This window comes from Neoarius graeffei, chromosome 10 (genome assembly GCF_027579695.1).
Source record: "Neoarius graeffei isolate fNeoGra1 chromosome 10, fNeoGra1.pri, whole genome shotgun sequence".
NCBI lineage: Eukaryota > Metazoa > Chordata > Actinopteri > Siluriformes > Ariidae > Neoarius > Neoarius graeffei.
This window is the reverse complement of record NC_083578.1, coordinates 79,042,680-79,062,470: the sequence shown is the minus strand read 5'-3', so window position 1 is coordinate 79,062,470 and position 19,791 is coordinate 79,042,680. Positions and strand designations below refer to the sequence as shown.

Here is a 19,791-nt window from a genome sequence, read left to right as displayed (position 1 = left end):
TTTTAAAAGTAACGAAGTAAATTACACAGAGAAATGAATACTTAAGTCTGAGTGAAAAAATACTTTCATGAGCATGCAGCGTGGAAGAAGAGTCTGGAGACAGAAATCTTAGTTTCTCTGTTGTTACCTTGTGCTACTTGCTCTCGATAACACTGACTTGACCACTTTATTAGCGTTCGCTAACACTACTGATGAATGCTACACCGGCTAGAAGGTCAAGTCAAGTTTATTTCTATAGCGCTTTTAACAATAGACATTGTCGCAAAGCAGCTTTATATAATTTAAATGACTTTAAACATGAGCTAATTTTATTCCTAATCTATCCCCAATGAGCAAGCCTGTGGCGACGGTGGCAAGGAAAAACTCCCTCAGACGACATGAGGAAGAAACTGAGAGAGGAACCAGACTCAAAAGGGAACCCATCCTCATTTGGGTGATAACAGACAACGTGATTATAACATTTTGAACAGTTTTAACATGAAGTCAGTTTCGTTGATGTTATAAACTCTTCATTGATGGAAACTTGAGTGCAAAACTGTTCATGACAACTGCAGTCCTAAAGTTAGCAAGTCAACTGTAGTCCTCAGCCATAAAAGCATTACTATAAGAAGATGCTTACTGTAGAAGGTGACTTCACTGCTGCTCTGACAGCGCCAACTTGCGGTTAAGATAGTATTCGTCTTCAAGAAGGCCTAGGGCGATAAATTTTTGGTTCCTCCCATTATAAATCAAAATCTGATTGGTTAATTCATCTGTCACTTCCTACATAAACATACACTGCCATGGCCTTCTGTCCTGGTAATGAAGTCCTAACCAGTGAGTGAGCAACTCTAAACTCTTCTCAGCCTAGAGACAACAAACAAATAAAAAAATCTCATTGGATAACTCGATTTTAATGTTTTCAGGATAGTAACATTTTCATTTCTGAAGCAAATTTGATACAACCCCGATTCCAAAAAAGTTGGGACAAAGTACAAATTGTAAATAAAAACGGAATGCAATGATGTGGAAGTTTCAAAATTCCATATTTTATTCAGAATAGAACATAGATGACATATGAAATATTTAAACTGAGAAAATGTATCATTTAAAGATAAAAAATTAGGTGATTTTAAATTTCATGACAACAACACATCTCAAAAAAGTTGGGACAAGGCCATGTTTACCACTGTGAGACATCCCCTTTTCTCTTTACAACAGTCTGTAAACGTCTGGGGACTGAGGAGACAAGCTGCTCAAGTTTAGGGATAGGAATGTTAACCCATTCTTGTCTAATGTAGGATTCTAGTTGCTCAACTGTCTTAGGTCTTTTTTGTCGTATCTTCCGTTTTATGATGCGCCAAATGTTTTCTATGGGTGAAAGATCTGGACTGCAGGCTGGCCAGTTCAGTACCCGGACCCTTCTTCTACGCAGCCATGATGCTGTAATTGATGCAGTATGTGGTTTGGCATTGTCATGTTGGAAAATGCAAGGTCTTCCCTGAAAGAGACGTCGTCTGGATGGGAGCATATGTTGCTCTAGAACCTGGATATACCTTTCAGCATTGATGGTGTCTTCCCAGATGTGTAAGCTGCCCATGCCACACACACTAATGCAACCCCGTACCATCAGAGATGCAGGCTTCTGAACTGAGCGCTGATAACAACTTGGGTCGTCCTTCTCCTCTTTAGTCCGAATGACATGGCGTCCCCGATTTCCATAAAGAACTTCAAATTTTGATTCGTCTGACCACAGAACAGTTTTCCACTTTGCCACAGTCCATTTTAAATGAGCCTTGGCCCAGAGAAGACGTCTGCGCTTCTGGATCATGTTTAGATACGGCTTCTTCTTTGAACTATAGAGTTTTAGCTGGCAACGGCGGATGGCACGGTGAATTGTGTTCACAGATAATGTTCTCTGGAAATATTCCTGAGCCCATTTTGTGATTTCCAATACAGAAGCATGCCTGTATGTGATGCAGTGCCGTCTAAGGGCCCGAAGATCACGGGCACCCAGTATGGTTTTCCGGCCTTGACCCTTACGCACAGAGATTCTTCCAGATTCTCTGAATCTTTTGATGATATTATGCCCTGTAGATGATGATATGTTCAAACTCTTTGCAATTTTACACTGTCAAACTCCTTTCTGATATTGCTCCACTATTTGTCGGCGCAGAATTAGGGGGATTGGTGATCCTCTTCCCATCTTTACTTCCGAGAGCTGCTGCCACTCCAAGATGCTCTTTTTATACCCAGTCATGTTAATGACCTATTGCCAATTGACCTAATGAGTTGCAATTTGGTCCTCCAGCTGTTCCTTTTTTGTACCTTTAACTTTTCCAGCCTCTTATTGCCCCTGTCCCAACTTTTTTGAGATGTGTTGCTTTCATGAAATTTCAAATGAGCCAATATTTGGCATGAAATTTCAAAATGTCTCACTTTCGACATTTGATATGTTGTCTATGTTCTATTGTGAATACGATATCAGTTTTTGAGATTTGTAAATTATTGCATTCCGTTTTTATTTACAATTTGTACTTTGTCCCAACTTTTTTGGAATCGGGGTTGTAGAAAATTTGGCTGAATTACAATGAAATTATGAAAGAAATTAAAGCATGAAAGAAATTAAATATAACATTTGAAATGCTGATATGTTTGGACCTTCTCTGAAGGCCTAGAAGGCCCTGATGGTTCCTCTGTGGGAAAATATGGCCCAGGTTGAAAGACTCCAGAGTTTTCCTTTAATGCATTGTTCTTAACATGTTCTACAGATCTTCCAAATGATTTGTACAAGTAAAAAAAAAAAGCCAATAAATTTCTATTGCCTATGTAGTTTTTTACTCACCTTGTTGAACTATGCTATATACGTTTATTAATTTAACAGACGCATAGATCTGATAAATGAACAGGCAGCAAAACAAACACTTCACATATGAACCAGAAATTCAATGCACTAATTTCAATACCTGCAAATCTGAAGACTTGGTCCTAAATTAAGAGATGTTTCTATCTTCTCTTTAGAGAAGTGTATCAAGCACAGCCACGAGCAGGACTCGACAATGTGCGCTTTGTATAAAATTATTAATGTTAAACAGGTAGCTCAGGGTATCTGCACTCAGCAACACATTTCCTGTTTCTTGCTTTTGGCTCAGTGGATGACTGTCAATACGGTGTGTTTTCTTTATCCAGAAACCGCTTGAAAACGTGATCCAGAGATTTATTCAAAGAGTTTTATCATTTTGAAATTGACCAGTATTACCGATTTTAAAGAAAACAATTAAGACGAACATTATTCATGTTTTTCCATGACCAGTTTTATGATATGTAGCATCACTGACGGGCGGCACGGTGGTGTAGTGGTTAGCGCTGTCGCCTCACAGCAAGAAGGTCCTGGGTTCAAGCCCCGGGGCCGGCGAGGGCCTTTCTGTGTGGAGTTTGCATGTTCTCCCCGTGTCCACGTGGGTTTCCTCCGGGTGCTCCAGTTTCCCCCACAGTCCAAAGACATGCAGGTTAGGTTAACTGGTGACTCTAAATTGACCGTAGGTGTGAATGTGAGTGTGAATGGTTGTCTGTGTCTATGTGTCAGCCCTGTGATGACCTGGCGACTTGTCCAGGGTGTACCCCGCCTTTCGCCCGTAGTCAGCTGGGATAGGCTCCAGCTTGCCTGCGACCCTGTAGAAGGATAAAGCGGCTAGAGATAATGAGATGAGATGAGCATCACTGACACTTTTGGACTTGTTAAAATTTTTTTTTATTTTAATACTTTTATACAAATACAGAGTGATATTTAATCATTTATAAACTTTTACCTTGTGAACAGAATATGTACACTGCATATTAAGATGAAATCTAGATTAGAAATATACAATTTACAAGATATGCTACACTTTATACAAATGAGTGTAAATATATCTTACGAATAAATGCTTCACAGACTGAGAATGACTGAGAACAGACCTGTTTTTTGGTACTGAACCTGATTTAGACACTGCAGGTTTAATAATAAGACGAGATCTGGTATATTTCCCGACATGATTCACTGTGTAGTTTCTTTTATTCTCCAGACACGCTGGGGAAATCGGTCTGCTTCAGTCGGTCGTCTCGGCTTGTCAGGAGCTCAGAAGGTGGAGTGAGCGTGTAAGTGAGGTAGCTGATCATACGATTGGGCAAACCCAGCTGTGGCATCGCCTCCAGTGCTCGTTTCCCCAACGCACTCCTGAGTGCAACCCTGCTTAACTGCTGAAGACTCAGTGGTTCAGCTACACAAACACAAAAATACACACACAAACAACAAACACTGAAAATTTCACTTCATTCTACATTGTTATTTTGATATTTTAAAAATCAACAAAATTAAGAATAAAGCTTCTTGCTATCATAAATGAGTCCTAGGTAATTAAAAAGCTTATGCTGAATACTCAGGTCTGATTGGTCTAAAGGTTCTGAGTGCAAAGTTGAATTCTGGGAAAAATTTTCTATTTTTATTGGAGTTTCGAGATGTTTCGCTGTTGCACACACACCGTGTGTCCTACGTGGAAACATTTTGCCGAGATAAAAAGCGTCCCGCGTTTTACGATTCCGGAGATTGCTGAAGCAAGTGAGCATCGATATCACATGACCACCGTGGGACGGGTTTGATCTACTTTTAACCAAAACAAGTCGGTGTGGGCAAACGTATCGAACTCGGCTCTCCTGCCAACGGAAAAAAAAAGGAAAGCTGCCTAGTGAGTGCAACTGCGAGATAGAGCAAGGTTAGATGATGTGTCTTTTTTCTGGACAGATCATTCCAACTAAATCATTCTAGCTAGCACTTAGCTATCTTAGCCTTAGGCCCACTTTACACGGGGACGGTATAAAACAAAAACGCAAAAGTCCGTTTTCGTTCTCACTTTTTTCCGCGTCTACACGACCGTTTTCAAGGAGGAAATCTGCGTCTATACGGTGACGCATAAATGTCTCCGCTATGTCTGCACGCATGCGCAACATCTTCCGTCTTGTCTGATCTGCACATCTGCGCCGCTGTTCTGTCAAGTTATCCTACCAAGCCTACTAAACATGCGCGAAATCCAGGAGGGTAGGAAAATTTAACAGTAGTTTTGTCCCACCGATCAGCTGGGCTGATAGAAAATCGGTGAGAATTTCACGCATTTGCCGATTTTTATGTTTTGTGCGTATTGGTCGAGTCTTTGGCCGAGTCAAATAATTTGTAATGACTTGTTTTAAATAATAAAACGGTCTGTATGAGAACTTGCTAGGATAACTTTACAGAACACCGGTCCGGCTGAGGTACTGTAGTGCTCGAGGGAGGAGCAGGAGCAAACCGAAACTCTTTTAATCTGCCTTTATTAAGTAACACTCACTCTTGTTTCGGTGAAGAAGAGAAAAGGCAGTGTCCATCTCAGCAAAATAAACCCGTTCGGCTGCTAGTTTTGTTTTCAGTCTCGGGTTTATGGTTTCACGAGCGGCTTGAATAGGCGGCGCGCGCGTGCGTGTGTGTAACTTGGCGACACCAAGCTGAGGAGCTCCAGCCGAGCGGGTGAGCAGGAAAACACATCTACTGCATTAAAAAACAGAGCAGCTTGAAGGTCCGTTGGATCGATGTAATCAGACATGCTCTTACTTTTTTACTTACTTTCTTACTTCCCGGGCTGGCATGTGCAGTATATGACATATGTATGACGTAAACGCGTACCCGACGTGAGCAGATCCGAGCAGAGTTTCGCGTATTGGGTAGTTTAGACGGATATGCAACGGGGGCCGTTTTTAACTTATCCACTTTGGAAGGCGTTTTCAATTTTATCCGTTTTTCAGCCTCGGAAACGCCGTCCCCGTGTAAACGAAAGGCACTTCTGATAAAATATTTAGTCGTTTTTACCCGACAGCGTCCTCGTGTAAACGGGCCCTTAGAATGCATGGGCTCGACTCCACGGTAGCGAGTATGGAGTTATACACCTAATGTTCTGATCTTACAGAGAAAGAAACGAGAACACAAAAACAGTAACAGAGAAAATATATATTTGTCTTTTGTTTCATGGATCTATTCGCGAATGTCAACCATAAATTACATCCCTACAATTCAAAACTCTCCGAGGTCGATGCAGAGTCACGATGTTTTCCGCGCGTCACCATTTTGGTGTGACGCAGTTCCATAGTTATGCTAATTAATTAAAGCTCCTCGCGTTCGGCTGTTTCCGTAGGGCTGTACTGTTTACCTCAAGAAGTAGGATATTCAGTCCCAAAACGGAGAAAAGCGACCCTCAGGACATCAAAATGATCACATTTCATCCGCATGATATTGTTCTTGCGAGACAGAGGAAAAGGCAATGCACGATAGATAGATAGATAGATAGATAGATAGATAGATAGATAGATAGATAGATAGATAGATAGATAATTTCAGATGACTTTGCCGTCAGCAGCTTTAATTAATTTTCTACAACAGTAGCTCTGAGAACGGTGCCAGCTACAAAGTTTATATTAATACGCTCGTACTAATAGGTTATAGTTTCTATGGTAACGGCTCATTCAGAGGGATTTTTTTCCCATGGACGTACCACATAAACAGAAAAAAAGTGCGTCGCTGTTGATACGGTGATGTTTTCTGTGAGAAAATTTAACATTTATTTAACATTTTTGGAAGGACTCTCCAGTATTGCATTGCAAAAAAATTGAAAACTGAATCTGAGGAGAAAATGACTTAGTGAAATTATCTTGCTGCATGGGCAGATATTTTTACTTGCTAAGACATCTTAGAATAAGTTGGTTGTGATCTAGAACTAGGTTTAATCATCTCAGAATTGGTGTCTTGTATTCTTCTAATAGGAAAATGTTAGATTGTTTCGACCATTTTCAAGATATTTTCACTTGCTAAAGCCTAGGTCACAACCGGACGTACGATTTTTTGGCCGTGCGATTTTTGGCGTTTCCCAAATCGCTGCGTTTTTTTGTTCGTGGAGAAAGACGCACGTTGGCCGTAAGTTTGTCTTGCAACCTGAAAAAAACGTAAGCGCCCGTAGAGTTTGTTTGACATGACAAAGAACCTCTGCGGCCGGTCTACGGCTCGAAAATCAGCACGTCACATGCGCGCCCTCCGTGCATTTCTTGCGTTTTTTTGCATGTAGACCGGCCGTAGGAGCACGTACGGCCGGTTGTGACCGAGGCATAAGATATTTTTTGCAGTGTGGTGCTTTTTAATAGTCCGACATAAAGCTGTAAATTTATATTTTCAAACACAGGATAAAGGATCTTGCACTTTCTGGTCTCAATGTTGGTGAGGGAATTACTGCTAGTTTATAGCTGCTATAACGTAAGGGATAAAAGGAACTAACTCGTTTTCGTGGACAGTTCACAACATTAAATGGAACTAGGAATAGTTAAAAATATGACGTGTCACTCTTTAATTTCTAAAACATTGTAAACGCTGTGGTATAAGAGAAATAAAACATATCATGTGCATAACGTGCCGTTATTGGAAAATAATCAACTTCTGGGTGGTAACAGTAGCTCGGCTTCATCACACCCATCCATCACTGATTATTTTCCTATAACAGCATGGCCTGCCGTGTTTTACTATATTCCTTACGTAAAACATTGTGAAACTTACTTTCGTAGAACCTGAGGCAGAGTGCTGCAGCTGAACCCGGGCTGGTGTAATGGATTGGCTTTTTGCCGAGGTTATCTCTGGCAAACACGTTCCCACCAAACTCAACCAACATCTCGATCATCTCCGGATTGTTTGCTTTAGCAGCATGGTGGAGGGCCGTCTCATGAATCTTTGCAGCATTTACATTTGCACCTTAAGATATGATTAAAAAAAACCCCAACAACATTTACACCATCTACTTTTACACACAAACCATGTAAATCATGCATAGTGACGATATCATTGACCAAAGTAAATAATTGCACCAGCTCAGCCTCTGATTCTCAAGGCAAAGTCTTTACCTGCATTCAGCAGAGCCTTGACACAATCTACATGCTGCCTGGCACAAGCCACGTGAAGCGAAGTCCCGAAGTGGCAGTCATGAGCCTCCAGGAGCGCTCCTTCGGCTATCATAAGTTGCACACACTCGAGGTTACCTGGTATACAAATCCATACTAATGTAGCGTATTCGTCCGTTTTGCATTAATACAAATACACCATTTACGTACACGTTACACGAATACTTAAATCAGACAACAAGGTGCACTCATGGCATGCTGTTACAAGGTGTTACCACCCTTAAGTTCATTATTTTCTAATAATAATCTTTTATTAATTATTCCATCGAAGGGCCCGGGCCCACAACACTGATAACTATAACTATAACTCTGCCTGAGTTTAGTTCCAGTCTGGAGCAGAAACACCACAACTACAATCCCGACTATAATATCGCTTGGTCCTGCCACTCAGGGAAATAAATGCATGAAGCTTAGGAATAGTCATGGAAGTTTTTTCCAAGTAGTAGCACGTTATCCCGGGTCATACTGTACAGCTTGGGCTTCAAAACAACCCATGCACACACTCCGGTGGTTGATATAATACAGATAGGTGACCGACTACGGAAATATAATAAAAAAAGGATACAAAATACGGATTTTAACACGGACGCATCACGGATGCTAATAATTTATGGATCGGTCACGGACGTTTCGGTATATTCCAGATCGGTTACCGATTTCATACAGATGAAGCATCACGGATAAAAAAAAAAAAAATTAAGACGTCTAAAACAATTAAATGTTTAGACTGCTGAAGTTCATAATTAAAAAATATCTTACCTGCATTTACATGTTTATTAATTTACAATTGATATTTCATGGAAAATCACATATCCGTGAATAAAAGATCCGTGCTTTGTATTCTATTTTTTATTTTCTGTGAATCCGTATTCCGCGACTTCATGATGCAGCAAGGATATACAAAGACTCCCAGGAAAAAACAGCACGTGCTCAGACGACGTCACATGTAAACAATTACCTGATTGGTCAGATGTTTTATCGGATCAGGTCCAGGCCTGGAAAAAATGGCTCCAGAAGCCAATCTCACCGATACGGATAAACCCAGGCCTGGGCTATAGGTATCGTTATCGGTCTGGTGTGACCATCAACCACATAAACTGCAGGGGACCGAGTTATCGTTATAGTTATCGGTATTGTGGGACCAGGCCTTAAAATGTCATACTTTTAATCCTTTTAAGGTTACATGTAAGGTTTTCCTTTAAAAATCAGTTTCCTGTTAGATTTAGATTATCTGGAGTGCTCATCATACACATCCCTGTGTCAGCTGTTGCTATAGAAACGATAATGTATTAGAATGAGTATATTAAAAGTGACATTTTATACCCCATTCCTACAAGTTCCCTGACGTCTTAATAAAATTTCTGTGATGTGGTTTGGTCAAAATACCACAAGGCTAAAGCACCACAGATCCCTTCTCTCCCTGTTCAAAATGGCCGATTCGTTTAATGATAATGAGCCACTGTTGACTCCACCCTCTCTTATGTTGGCCAATCAGGTAGCACTTTCATCATTAATATTGATTCGTAAAGGTAGTTCTCAAGCAGTGAAGGGAGATACTCAGATGAGAGGGCGGGATTACTCGAATGAGCTCCTCTTGTGACACAGAAAGGGGACCCGAATCTGAATGGCTTGTTGAAGCAGATGTTTTCTGAAATAGGTGGAACAAAAGAAACTGACCGGGTGTCTTATTTCAGAGATTGTGGGTTGGTAGGTACTCCAGATACCCAAATGTATGTCCCCATGAAAATAAATCTTTGATTTGGACTATTTCTGACACTACTGTCGGAGCTGCTGACCAATCCGAATCAAGAATTTATATATCATCAGAAGCAATTCTGGATGACCCTGGAGACCCTGTGTAACTTGTCTAGATCATAACTTGGATTTGGACATTCCAGCTAAAGAGACTAAGGGAAAAACAGGCTCTCTTACCCCCCATACAGGCTTCATGAAGAGGAGAGAAAGTGAAGAGAGGAGGGTTTACCATGGCTCCGTACTCCAGCAGCAGCTTCACACAGTCTAGATTACCAGCTGCGCAAGCATCACATAACGGCGTGCTTCCGTCAATGTTACGGGCGTTCACCTGAAAACAAGTCAACAAACAGGAGAAGCAATTTATCAAACAAACATCACCAGTCTTTACATGTCCAATAGACAGTAAATAAAGCTTACATGAGCTCCAGCCTCCAGCAGCAGCTGGACACACTGTGTTTGGCCTTGAATACAAGCCTCATGCAGTGGAGTGATGGAGTCCACAGCCACAATGTTGACCATAGCTCCATTTTTAATGAGCTGTTCAAGTTCTGCTACTCTTCCATGAGCTGCTGCTTCGTGCACTGCTGATCGGTCTGTCCAGAAGCCCAGGCCATGTGCTAAACACACGAAAGAACCATTTAGAAGTATTTTGTCACAACCTGGCTCTTTGGGCCATGACAAGACCGGAGTTGCACCGATTTTAGAAGGTTTAACCCGTTTATTGATTTCACAAACAACGAAAAATAGAACAAACGTTACAAAATAGAATATGGACATCAGTATTATCAGTAGTGCAGGGTGTGCATGTGTGTAAAATATAATGAATGTGCGTTGTCAAATGCATAAACTGAAAATAAACACACACTACGGCCGCCGCATCACCTCACGGGACATCTGCTGGACAGAGAGCGAGAATAAATCAATCATGGGTATTTATAGTCTCGGGGCACCAAGCCCAGGTGCCCCTGATCACCAAGCCCAGCCCACAAACCAAAGTCTCATCAGAAAGCCACACATGTGGCAGTTATTAGTTAGACAGCGGAGCTTGATAGACAACATGCATAGTGAAGTGACGCATAATGACTGTGATGCAAGGTGAAGAGGCTTCACTTATTTTTATGTCACGATAATATTCGCATATCTATTCATGGCACATGACAATTTTAAGCCTATTATTGTGTTAAGTCTATCGTTGATTTAGGAGACACTTGAACAAGTAGCTTTAAGGTCCTGCAGACCAACATACACCCAGGTTCTAATGTTATTGCTTCTATAGCAATAATAAGTAACAGTAAACAGATTTTAAAATGTTTTATTAATGTGTTTTTATTTAAAAAATAAAGTAGCATCATTGTTGGCATGGTGATGTTTTCTTGAGGAAACATACATTTAGCATTTTGGAGTTTCCAATGTCAACACTTGGTAATACTCAGAAGTGATGGACGGACGATCTAGCTTGATGAATGGGTGAATGGATGGATATGTGGTTAGATGGATGGGTGGGTGGATGAATGTCTGGATGGACAGATAGATGTGTGGATGAATGTATGGGTGGGTGGACAGATGGATGGATAAATGAATATCTGGATGGATGTGTGGTTGGATGGATGAATGTCTGATTGGATGAATGGGTGAATGTCTGGATGGATGTGTGGTTGGGTGGATGAACATGTGAATGTCTGGATGGATGTGTGGTTGAATGGATAGATGAATGGGTGAATGTCTGGATGGATAAATGGATGGGTGAATGGATGGATGAATGTCTGGATAAATGGATGGACGAATGGGTAAATGTCTGGATTGATGGATGAATGTCTGGATAGATGTGTGGTTCAACAGATGGTTGAATTCTGGATGGATGTGTGGTTGGATGGATGGATAGATAAATGAATGAATGGGTAAATGTCTGGATGGATGTGTGGTTGAACAGATGGATGAATGTCTGGATGGATGTGTGGTTGAACAGATGGATGAATGTCTGGATGGATGTGTGGTTGAACAGATGGATGAATGTCTGGATGGATGTGTGGTTGAACAGATGGATGAATGTCTGGATGGATGTGTGGTTGAACAGATGGATGAATGTCTGGATGGATGTGTGGTTGAACAGATGGATGAATGTCTGGATGGATGTGTGGTTGAACAGATGGATGAATGTCTGGATGGATGTGTGGTTGAACAGATGGATGAATGTCTGGATGGATGTGTGGTTGAACAGATGGATGAATGTCTGGATGGATGTGTGGTTGAACAGATGGATGAATGTCTGGATGGATGTGTGGTTGAACAGATGGATGAATGTCTGGATGGATGTGTGGTTGAACAGATGGATGAATGTCTGGATGGATGTGTGGTTGAACAGATGGATGAATGTCTGGATGGATGTGTGGTTGAACAGATGGATGAATGTCTGGATGGATGTGTGGTTGAACAGATGGATGAATGTCTGGATGGATGTGTGGTTGAACAGATGGATGAATGTCTGGATGGATGTGTGGTTGAACAGATGGATGAATGTCTGGATGGATGTGTGGTTGAACAGATGGATGAATGTCTGGATGGATGTGTGGTTGAACAGATGGATGAATGGGTGAATGTCTGGATGGAAGTGCGGTTGGATAGATGGATAAATGGATGGATGAATGGGTAAATGTCTGGAAGTATGGATAAATGCAGGCATGAAAACGGGTCAGGGGTGAAAGAGGTGAGAAGGGTACGCGAGTGGTGACGTGGCCTCTGGTGTTGTTTTTATTTTGTTTGGGGGGTCCTCCCTCAGAATAAATATTATAGCCTCCTTACTAAGTATACTGTATTGACATTTGCACAAGGTCATATAGTACAAATTCAAATACATGTAGTTACAGTGAAATTATGCCCTGGAAAAAAATGCAAATAATAGAACGAAGAACATGGAGAACACACAAGGAATAGTGATCTTTTTTTCCTTTTATTTGCCTGGACCACCAGTGTCTCCATGGCCCGCTTTCGCCGAGTTGCCACATGTTTCAGCCTTGCCCGCTTCTCTCCTTCAGCAGTCTGTTTCTTGGCCTGCTGAGCACTGCAAGTTGCTTGAGAGCCATACTTGCTCTGCTGCTGCTTTTCCTCCTTGTTCACCCTCTGCTGGTGTTTATATGTGGCTGCTGCAGAGTTAATGTTCTTGCACAATGTTCTGTCCACTTCCCCAAACTTCACGTCCTCCCTTCTAAAGAGCTGCATAGCTGTCTTCCCCCTGGACATCAGCGTGTACTTGACCGTCTGTATTGCATTAAATGTTTCCACACTCATGTTGCCACTCCTTTGATCGATTACATCATTCATCAGACTAAATGAGGACTCGACTCTAGGCCCATGAAAGATGGAGAGGCAACACTTAACCAGTGCACCCAGGGAGGGGTACTTGTCTGGTTTGTCGAAGACATGACCCCACCACTCCACAATGCTCTCTCCCTCCTTGAAGCTGGGGATGGTCAGGTCAACACTGAACCGCACAAGTTCCCTCTGGATCTCCTGGTCTGCTGGCAAGAGGTGCCCCAGCATACCACTCAGCCTGCCAAGATATGGAAGTACCTGCAGCTTTCAGTTCTTTTTAAATCAAGGCTGAATACTTTCTTCTTTGCTGCTGTCTTTTATTAAATCAAATTTAAGATTTTTGATTTCTTTCAGCATGAACAGCACTACAAAATGGCGTCTCCACTATACAGTGCCCTATATAGTGAGTAGCGAGCAATTTCAGACACAGGGATTGTCAAAAGACGCGTGCGCCCTCTTTCGAATGCTGACGTAATCAAGCCGGAAGTTTTGTTTGTTTTGATAGCGATCAGGAAAGTTTGGAAAAAAGTAGGAAATTCAGTCCGATGACTCAATCCAGCTTCTGGTGGTCTGGTCTGCACTCTGACTGATGTGTGCACGCTCTAGCTAGCAGGAGAAGAGGTGTGAAATGATGCTGCTTGCCCTTCGCAGCGAGAAGTACTCGTCGCTATGGCGTCAATATCAAAGCAGGAGGAGGAGGCACAAACCGGCACAAACTGTCTATGGGTGCGAAGCGACCTCCTTGCCCCCCCCAAATTTTTTTTCTCATCGGATCTACACGATTCACGTAGGTCACCCATTTTGGTTTCAAAACGGCGAATTTCGCCAAAAGGTGAGGGATTTTCATGTATGTAAATGGGTGAATGTCTGGATGGATGTGTGATTGAACAGATAGATGAATGGGTGAATGGATGGATGGGTAAATGAATGGGTGGATGTGTGGTTGGATGGACGAATAAGTGAATGTCTGGATAAATAGATGAATGTGTGGTTGGATGGATAAATGGATGGATGAATGGGTAAATGTCTGGAAGTATGGGTGAATGTCTGGATGGATGAATGGATGGATGGATAAATGGATGGACGAATAGGTGAATGTCTGGATAAATGGAAGGATGAATGGGTAAATGTCTGGAAGTATGGATAAATGGGTGAATGTCTGGATGGATGTGTGGTTGAACAGATAGATGAATGGGTGAATGTCTGGATGGAGGTGCGGTTGGATAGATGGATAAATGGGTAAATGTCTGAAAGTAGGCCTATGGATAAATGGGTGAATGGATGGATGTGTGGTTGAACAGATAGATGAATGGGTGAATGGATGGATGGGCAAATGAATGGGTGGATGTGTGGTTGGACGGATGAATAGGTGAATGTCTGGTTAAATAGATGAATGTGTGGTTGGATGGATAAATGGATGGATGAATGGGTAAATGTCTGGAAGTATGGATAAATGGGTGAATGTCTGGATGGATGTGTGGTTGAACAGAATGATGAATGGGTGAATGTCTGCATGGATGAATGGATGGATAAATGGATGGATGAATGGGTAAATGTCTGGAAGTATGGATAAATGAATAGATGAATGTGTGGTTGGATGGATAAATGGATGGATAAATGGATGGATGAATGGGTAAATGTCTGGAAGTTTGTGTGGATGGATGTGTGGTTGAACAGATAGATGAATGGGTGAATGGATGGATGGGTAAATGAATGGGTGGATGTGTGGTTGGATGGATGAATAGGTGAATGTCTGGATAAATAGATTAATGTGTGGTTGGATGGATAAATGGATGGATGAATGGGTAAATGTCTGGAAGTATGGATAAATGGGTGAATGTCTGGATGGATGGATGTGTGGTTGGATGGATGAATAGGTGAATGTCTGGATAAATGGATGTGTGGTTGGATGGATAAATGGGTAAATGTCTGGAAGTATGGATAAATGGGTGAATGTCTGGATGGATGTGTGGTTGAACAGATTGATGAATGGGTGAATGTCTGCATGGATGGATGAATGAAGGGGTGGATGCATGGTTGGATGGATGAATAGGCATCAGGGTGGCCAAGAGACAGTATTCCAGGCACATTGCTGACCATTTCAACGACAGCAGAGACACCAGGAACCTGTGGCGGGGGATTCAGACCATCACAGACTACAAGCCCTCGCCACAGACCTGTGACAACTCCACGTCTCTGCTGAATCAGTTGAACGACTTCTTCGCTCGCTTTGAGGCAGACAACAGCACCACGGCACAGAAGACCCCACCACCTCCCGGCGACCAGGTGTTGACGCTGTCCCCAGACAGCGTGAGGAGAGCTCTCAGGACGACAAATGCACGGAAAGCCCCGGGTCCTGATAACATTCCTGGTCGTGTCCTGACAGACTGTGCCGAGGAGCTCACAGATGTCTTTACAGACATCTTCAACATCTCGTTGAGCCAGGCTGTTGTCCCCACGTGCCTCAAAACCACTACCATCATCCCGGTCCCGAAGAAGCCGTCTCCCTCCTGCTTCAATGACTACCGCCCTGTCGCACTCACTCCCATCCTCATGAAGTGCTTCGAGCGGCTAGTCATGAGGCATATCAAGTCTGCCCTCCCCCCCGCCCTAGATCCTTTCCAGTTTGCATATCAGTCCAACCGTTCGACCGATGACGCCATCTCCACTGCCCTCCACTCAGCCCTCACCCACCTGGAGACAAAAGACTCGTATGTCAGAATGCTGTTCATAGACTTTAGCTCAGCATTCAACACAATCATTCCTCAGCAGCTCATTCACAAACTGGACCAGCTGGGACTCAACACCTCCCTGTGCAACTGGCTGCTGGACTTCCTGACGGGGAGACCACAGACTGTACGGGTCAGCAGCAACTCCTCCAGCACCATCACACTAAACACGGGGGCCCCCCAAGGATGTGTGCTAAGCCCCCTCCTCTTCACTCTGCTGACCCACGACTGCACACCAACATCCAGCTCAAATCTCTTCATTAAGTCTGTGGATGACACGACTGTGGTGGGTCTCATCAACAATGGTGATGAGACAATCTACAGGAGTGAGGTGAGCCGCTTGGCCATGTGGTGCAAGGACAACAATCTCCGTCTGAACGTGGAGAAAACGAAGGAGATTGTTGTGGACTTCAGGAGAGAGCACACCCAGCATGCTCCACTAACTATCGACGGTGCTGCAGTGGAGAGGGTGAGCAGCACCAAGTTTCTGGGTGTGCACATCTCTGAAGACCTGTCCTGGAGCAACAACACCGCATCACTGGCCAAAAAAGCCCAACAGCATCTGTACTTCCTCCGCAAACTGAGGAGAGCAAGAGTCCCGGCCCCCATCATGCACACATTCTACAGAGGCACCATTGAGAACATCCTGACCAACTGCATCACCGTGTGGTACGGCGCCTGCACCGTGTCCTGCTGCAAGACTCTACAGCGCATCGTGAGAGCAGCTGAGAGGATCATTGGTGTCCCTCTCCCTTCTCTAATGGATATTTATAACTCCCACCTCACCCGCAAAGCCATCAGGATCGCAGGTGACCCCACCCACCCATCTCACAGCCTCTTCAGCCTGCTGCCGTCGGGGAGGAGACTGCGGAGTCTCTGGGCCAAAACCAGCAGGCTCAAGAACAGTTTCTTTCACCAGGTGGTCAGGAGGCTCAACTCCCTCCCTGTTCTGCCCCTCCTCCCCCCTCTGCCCCCTGCCACAGATTCTGCTCGCACACCCCCCTGCCCCCCCTTCAGCATCTGACATGTCACCCTCACAGTTTCCCCCCCAAAACACACACACATACATACATCTCATCGTTCATTAACACACTGAACTCAGGGACCGCACATCTCACTTTACCTCACCCATTTGTTCTTATCTAGTATTTATACTGTTTATATTGAGTGTTTAGTCTATGTCTAGTTCCTATCTAGAGTGTTTATACTGTTTATATTGTTTTTTTTTTCAATTATTCTATTTTTATTTATTGCATTGCCAGTTTGCACCGTGGGTCAGAGAGGACTGAAATTTCATCTGTGCTGTATGTCGAGCATGTATAGCATATTTGACAATAAAGTTGACTTGACTTGATAAATGGGTAAATGTCTGGAAGTATGGATAAATGGGTGAATGTCTGGATGGATGTGTGGTTGAACAGATAGATGAATGGGTGAATGTCTGGATGTGTGGTTAGATGGACGGCTATTGCTGATCCCCAAGGGGAAATCTAGGAGTAAAATCTCATCTCATCATCTCTAGCCACTTTATCCTTCTACAGGGTCGCAGGCAAGCTGGAGCCTATCCCAGCTGACTACGGGCGAAAGGTGGGGTACACCCTGGACAAGTCGCCAGGTCATCACAGGGCTGACACATAGACACAGACAACCATTCACACTCACATTCACACCTACGGTCAATTTAGAGTCACCAGTCAACCTAACCTGCATGTCTTTGGACTGTGGGGGAAACCGGAGCACCCGGAGGAAACCCACGCGGACATGGGGAGAACATGCAAACTCCACACAGAAAGGCCCTCGCCGGCCCCGGGGCTCGAACCCAGGACCTTCTTGCTGTGAGGCGACAGCGCTAACCACTACACCACCGTGCCACCCTAGGAGTAAAATGTAAAGCTGTAACTTTAAAGTTTCTGTAACGTTTGCGTTTTTGGTAGCGTGACAAGGTGTCTTTTTTTAACTGTTAACTTTTAGAGAGAAAAAAAGTGAGGCTGGAGAGGGAATTACTCTTTATATCTAATACGCAATGTAAATGACAACAGCAACTTCATCGCTGATTATTTTCCTATAACAGCATGTCCTGAAGTGTATTACTGCTTACTTAGTGGATTGTTTCTCAGCTCAGCAAGTGTCACTGAGGTGTTTCCCAGCATCAGCTAAGCTCATTCATCCCAGGGCCATACAAACACCAAAGTGTGTGTGAGAGTGTGTGTGTGTGTGAGACTGCTGTACTGAGAACGATCCTCTATTCAAATAACATCCTCAGTAATGACCATGTGTTTGTGCCTTTCCATTGATGGACGTGGCAAAAAGGGCACTGACCAGTTGCACATAACCATAGATGAGCTACAAAGTGGAGTTGCATCCTTTATTTGCATTCTCATTTGTGTAAAATAAACAATGCAGAACTAAGTCAGGTGAAGCTGCAACACTAAACATGGAGAATACAGAGTCCAGTTACTTTATGGTAAAATGGATCACAGCCTTATTTATATATTTAACAGGCTCATAATAATCTTAGCGACTCAAGAAAACGGCTTCAGATCCAGATCAACTTCCTAACCAATGATTAACGGATCTTAATTACAAAATTGACATTTGTTTAACATTTAATCGATAAATAAAACCTCGGTTTTTGTATGACGGACTGAACAGACGTTTGAGCCGGAGTAGGTTTAGATTTGAACCAGTTTCCGAGTTAATATCTTACCAATCTCACTGAACAGTGTTGGCCGAGTGTGTAAATCCATTTCCTCTTTTCATTCTGAAAAGAATCCGTTTAATCAAACTCTAATTAGATCAGCAGAGCAAGTGAGCTACCAGCTTCCTGTTTACATTCCTGTAGCACTGCTAGCATTTAGCAGTGAGCACTTTCTCCTTCCGGTACACTGCTCTGGAGACAAAGCACTAGTTCCACCGCTAGGGGCGGTGTGGTGTCATAATAATTAGAAACTATCTCATACGTATGAGATACTATATCATAATTATGACTTATGCCAGGGGTGGGCAAACTTTGACTTTTGAAATTTGCCAGGCGGGCCGGGCCAACACCAAATTCATACATATCGAACATAAACCGGAAAAGCTTTAGTGTTATTGTAAGGCCTTCACTGACAGAGACCCAAATGCAGATCAGATTGACATTTATTTTAGTTCTCAGTCAACAAAGGCAGAGCAGAAAAATGCTTGCAGTTCAATAGATTGGCACTGGATCCATCCAGAAAAGTAACACACACACACACACACACACACACACACACACACACACACACGACAGTAAGAAAAGTAGCACACTTAATTCTTAAATTACATCTTTGAGCTGCCAGGATGAGTAGGATGCCAGTGTATTTGTATATTTGTATCATTTTATACATACAACTAAATTGCATATCATTAAATTGAACTAAATTACATATCAGTACATATCATTTTTGTACATTTCACTGAACTAAGATTTACACTTGAGTGTTTTTTTTTTTAACCATCCACTTCTAGCCTGCCAGTACAACCAACCACCATTAGTAGGAGAGGCATCACACCATTCCAAAATGTTTGCAGTTCAACAGTTTGGGTACCACACCATGCCAACATATTTGCAGTTCAATGGTTTGGCACTGGATCCATCCAGCCCACAAAATCAGACAAAACAGCTCAAGAAAGCAAAAAACTCCAAACTGGTTTTCAGGTTCAAAGTCACTCACTGAAATATTTCCAGTCCTCAAAAAATCAAAACACAGGTTCCAAACAGGTTTTCATATTCCAAAAGGCCACTCATAGATCAGAATAACCTCCACAGGCAAAAGTCCAGGAACAGATATAAGCAGAAGCAAGGTCAGCTGCTCATAATACACCTATAATAGCAGACAGGGACATAAATGAGGGGCGGAGCAGACACCCAAAAGCACACGGTACTTAAAAACAAACACCAGCACTACAGCAGCCACCCACGACAACCAAAATTACTAAGAGTTATACTTTTTATATTATGTCTGTAAACATGTGACTACCATCTTATTACAGC

General features: G+C 42.8%; 1 protein-coding gene across 1 annotated transcript; it reads right to left on the bottom strand.

Moving 5' to 3' along the window:
* Positions 1–3,760: 3,760 nt before the first annotated feature.
* On the bottom strand, positions 3,761–18,640 carry asb13b (ankyrin repeat and SOCS box containing 13b). Its single transcript, XM_060932362.1, has 6 exons — positions 18,481–18,640; positions 10,153–10,352; positions 9,913–10,063; positions 7,924–8,058; positions 7,583–7,774; positions 3,761–4,238 (listed from the first exon to the last, which is right to left on the bottom strand). The coding sequence occupies exons 1-6, from the start codon at positions 18,518–18,520 to the stop codon at positions 4,033–4,035; spliced, it is 924 nt and encodes a 307-aa protein (XP_060788345.1). The 5' UTR covers positions 18,521–18,640; the 3' UTR covers positions 3,761–4,032.
* Between the last annotated feature and the right edge of the window lie 1,151 nt (positions 18,641–19,791).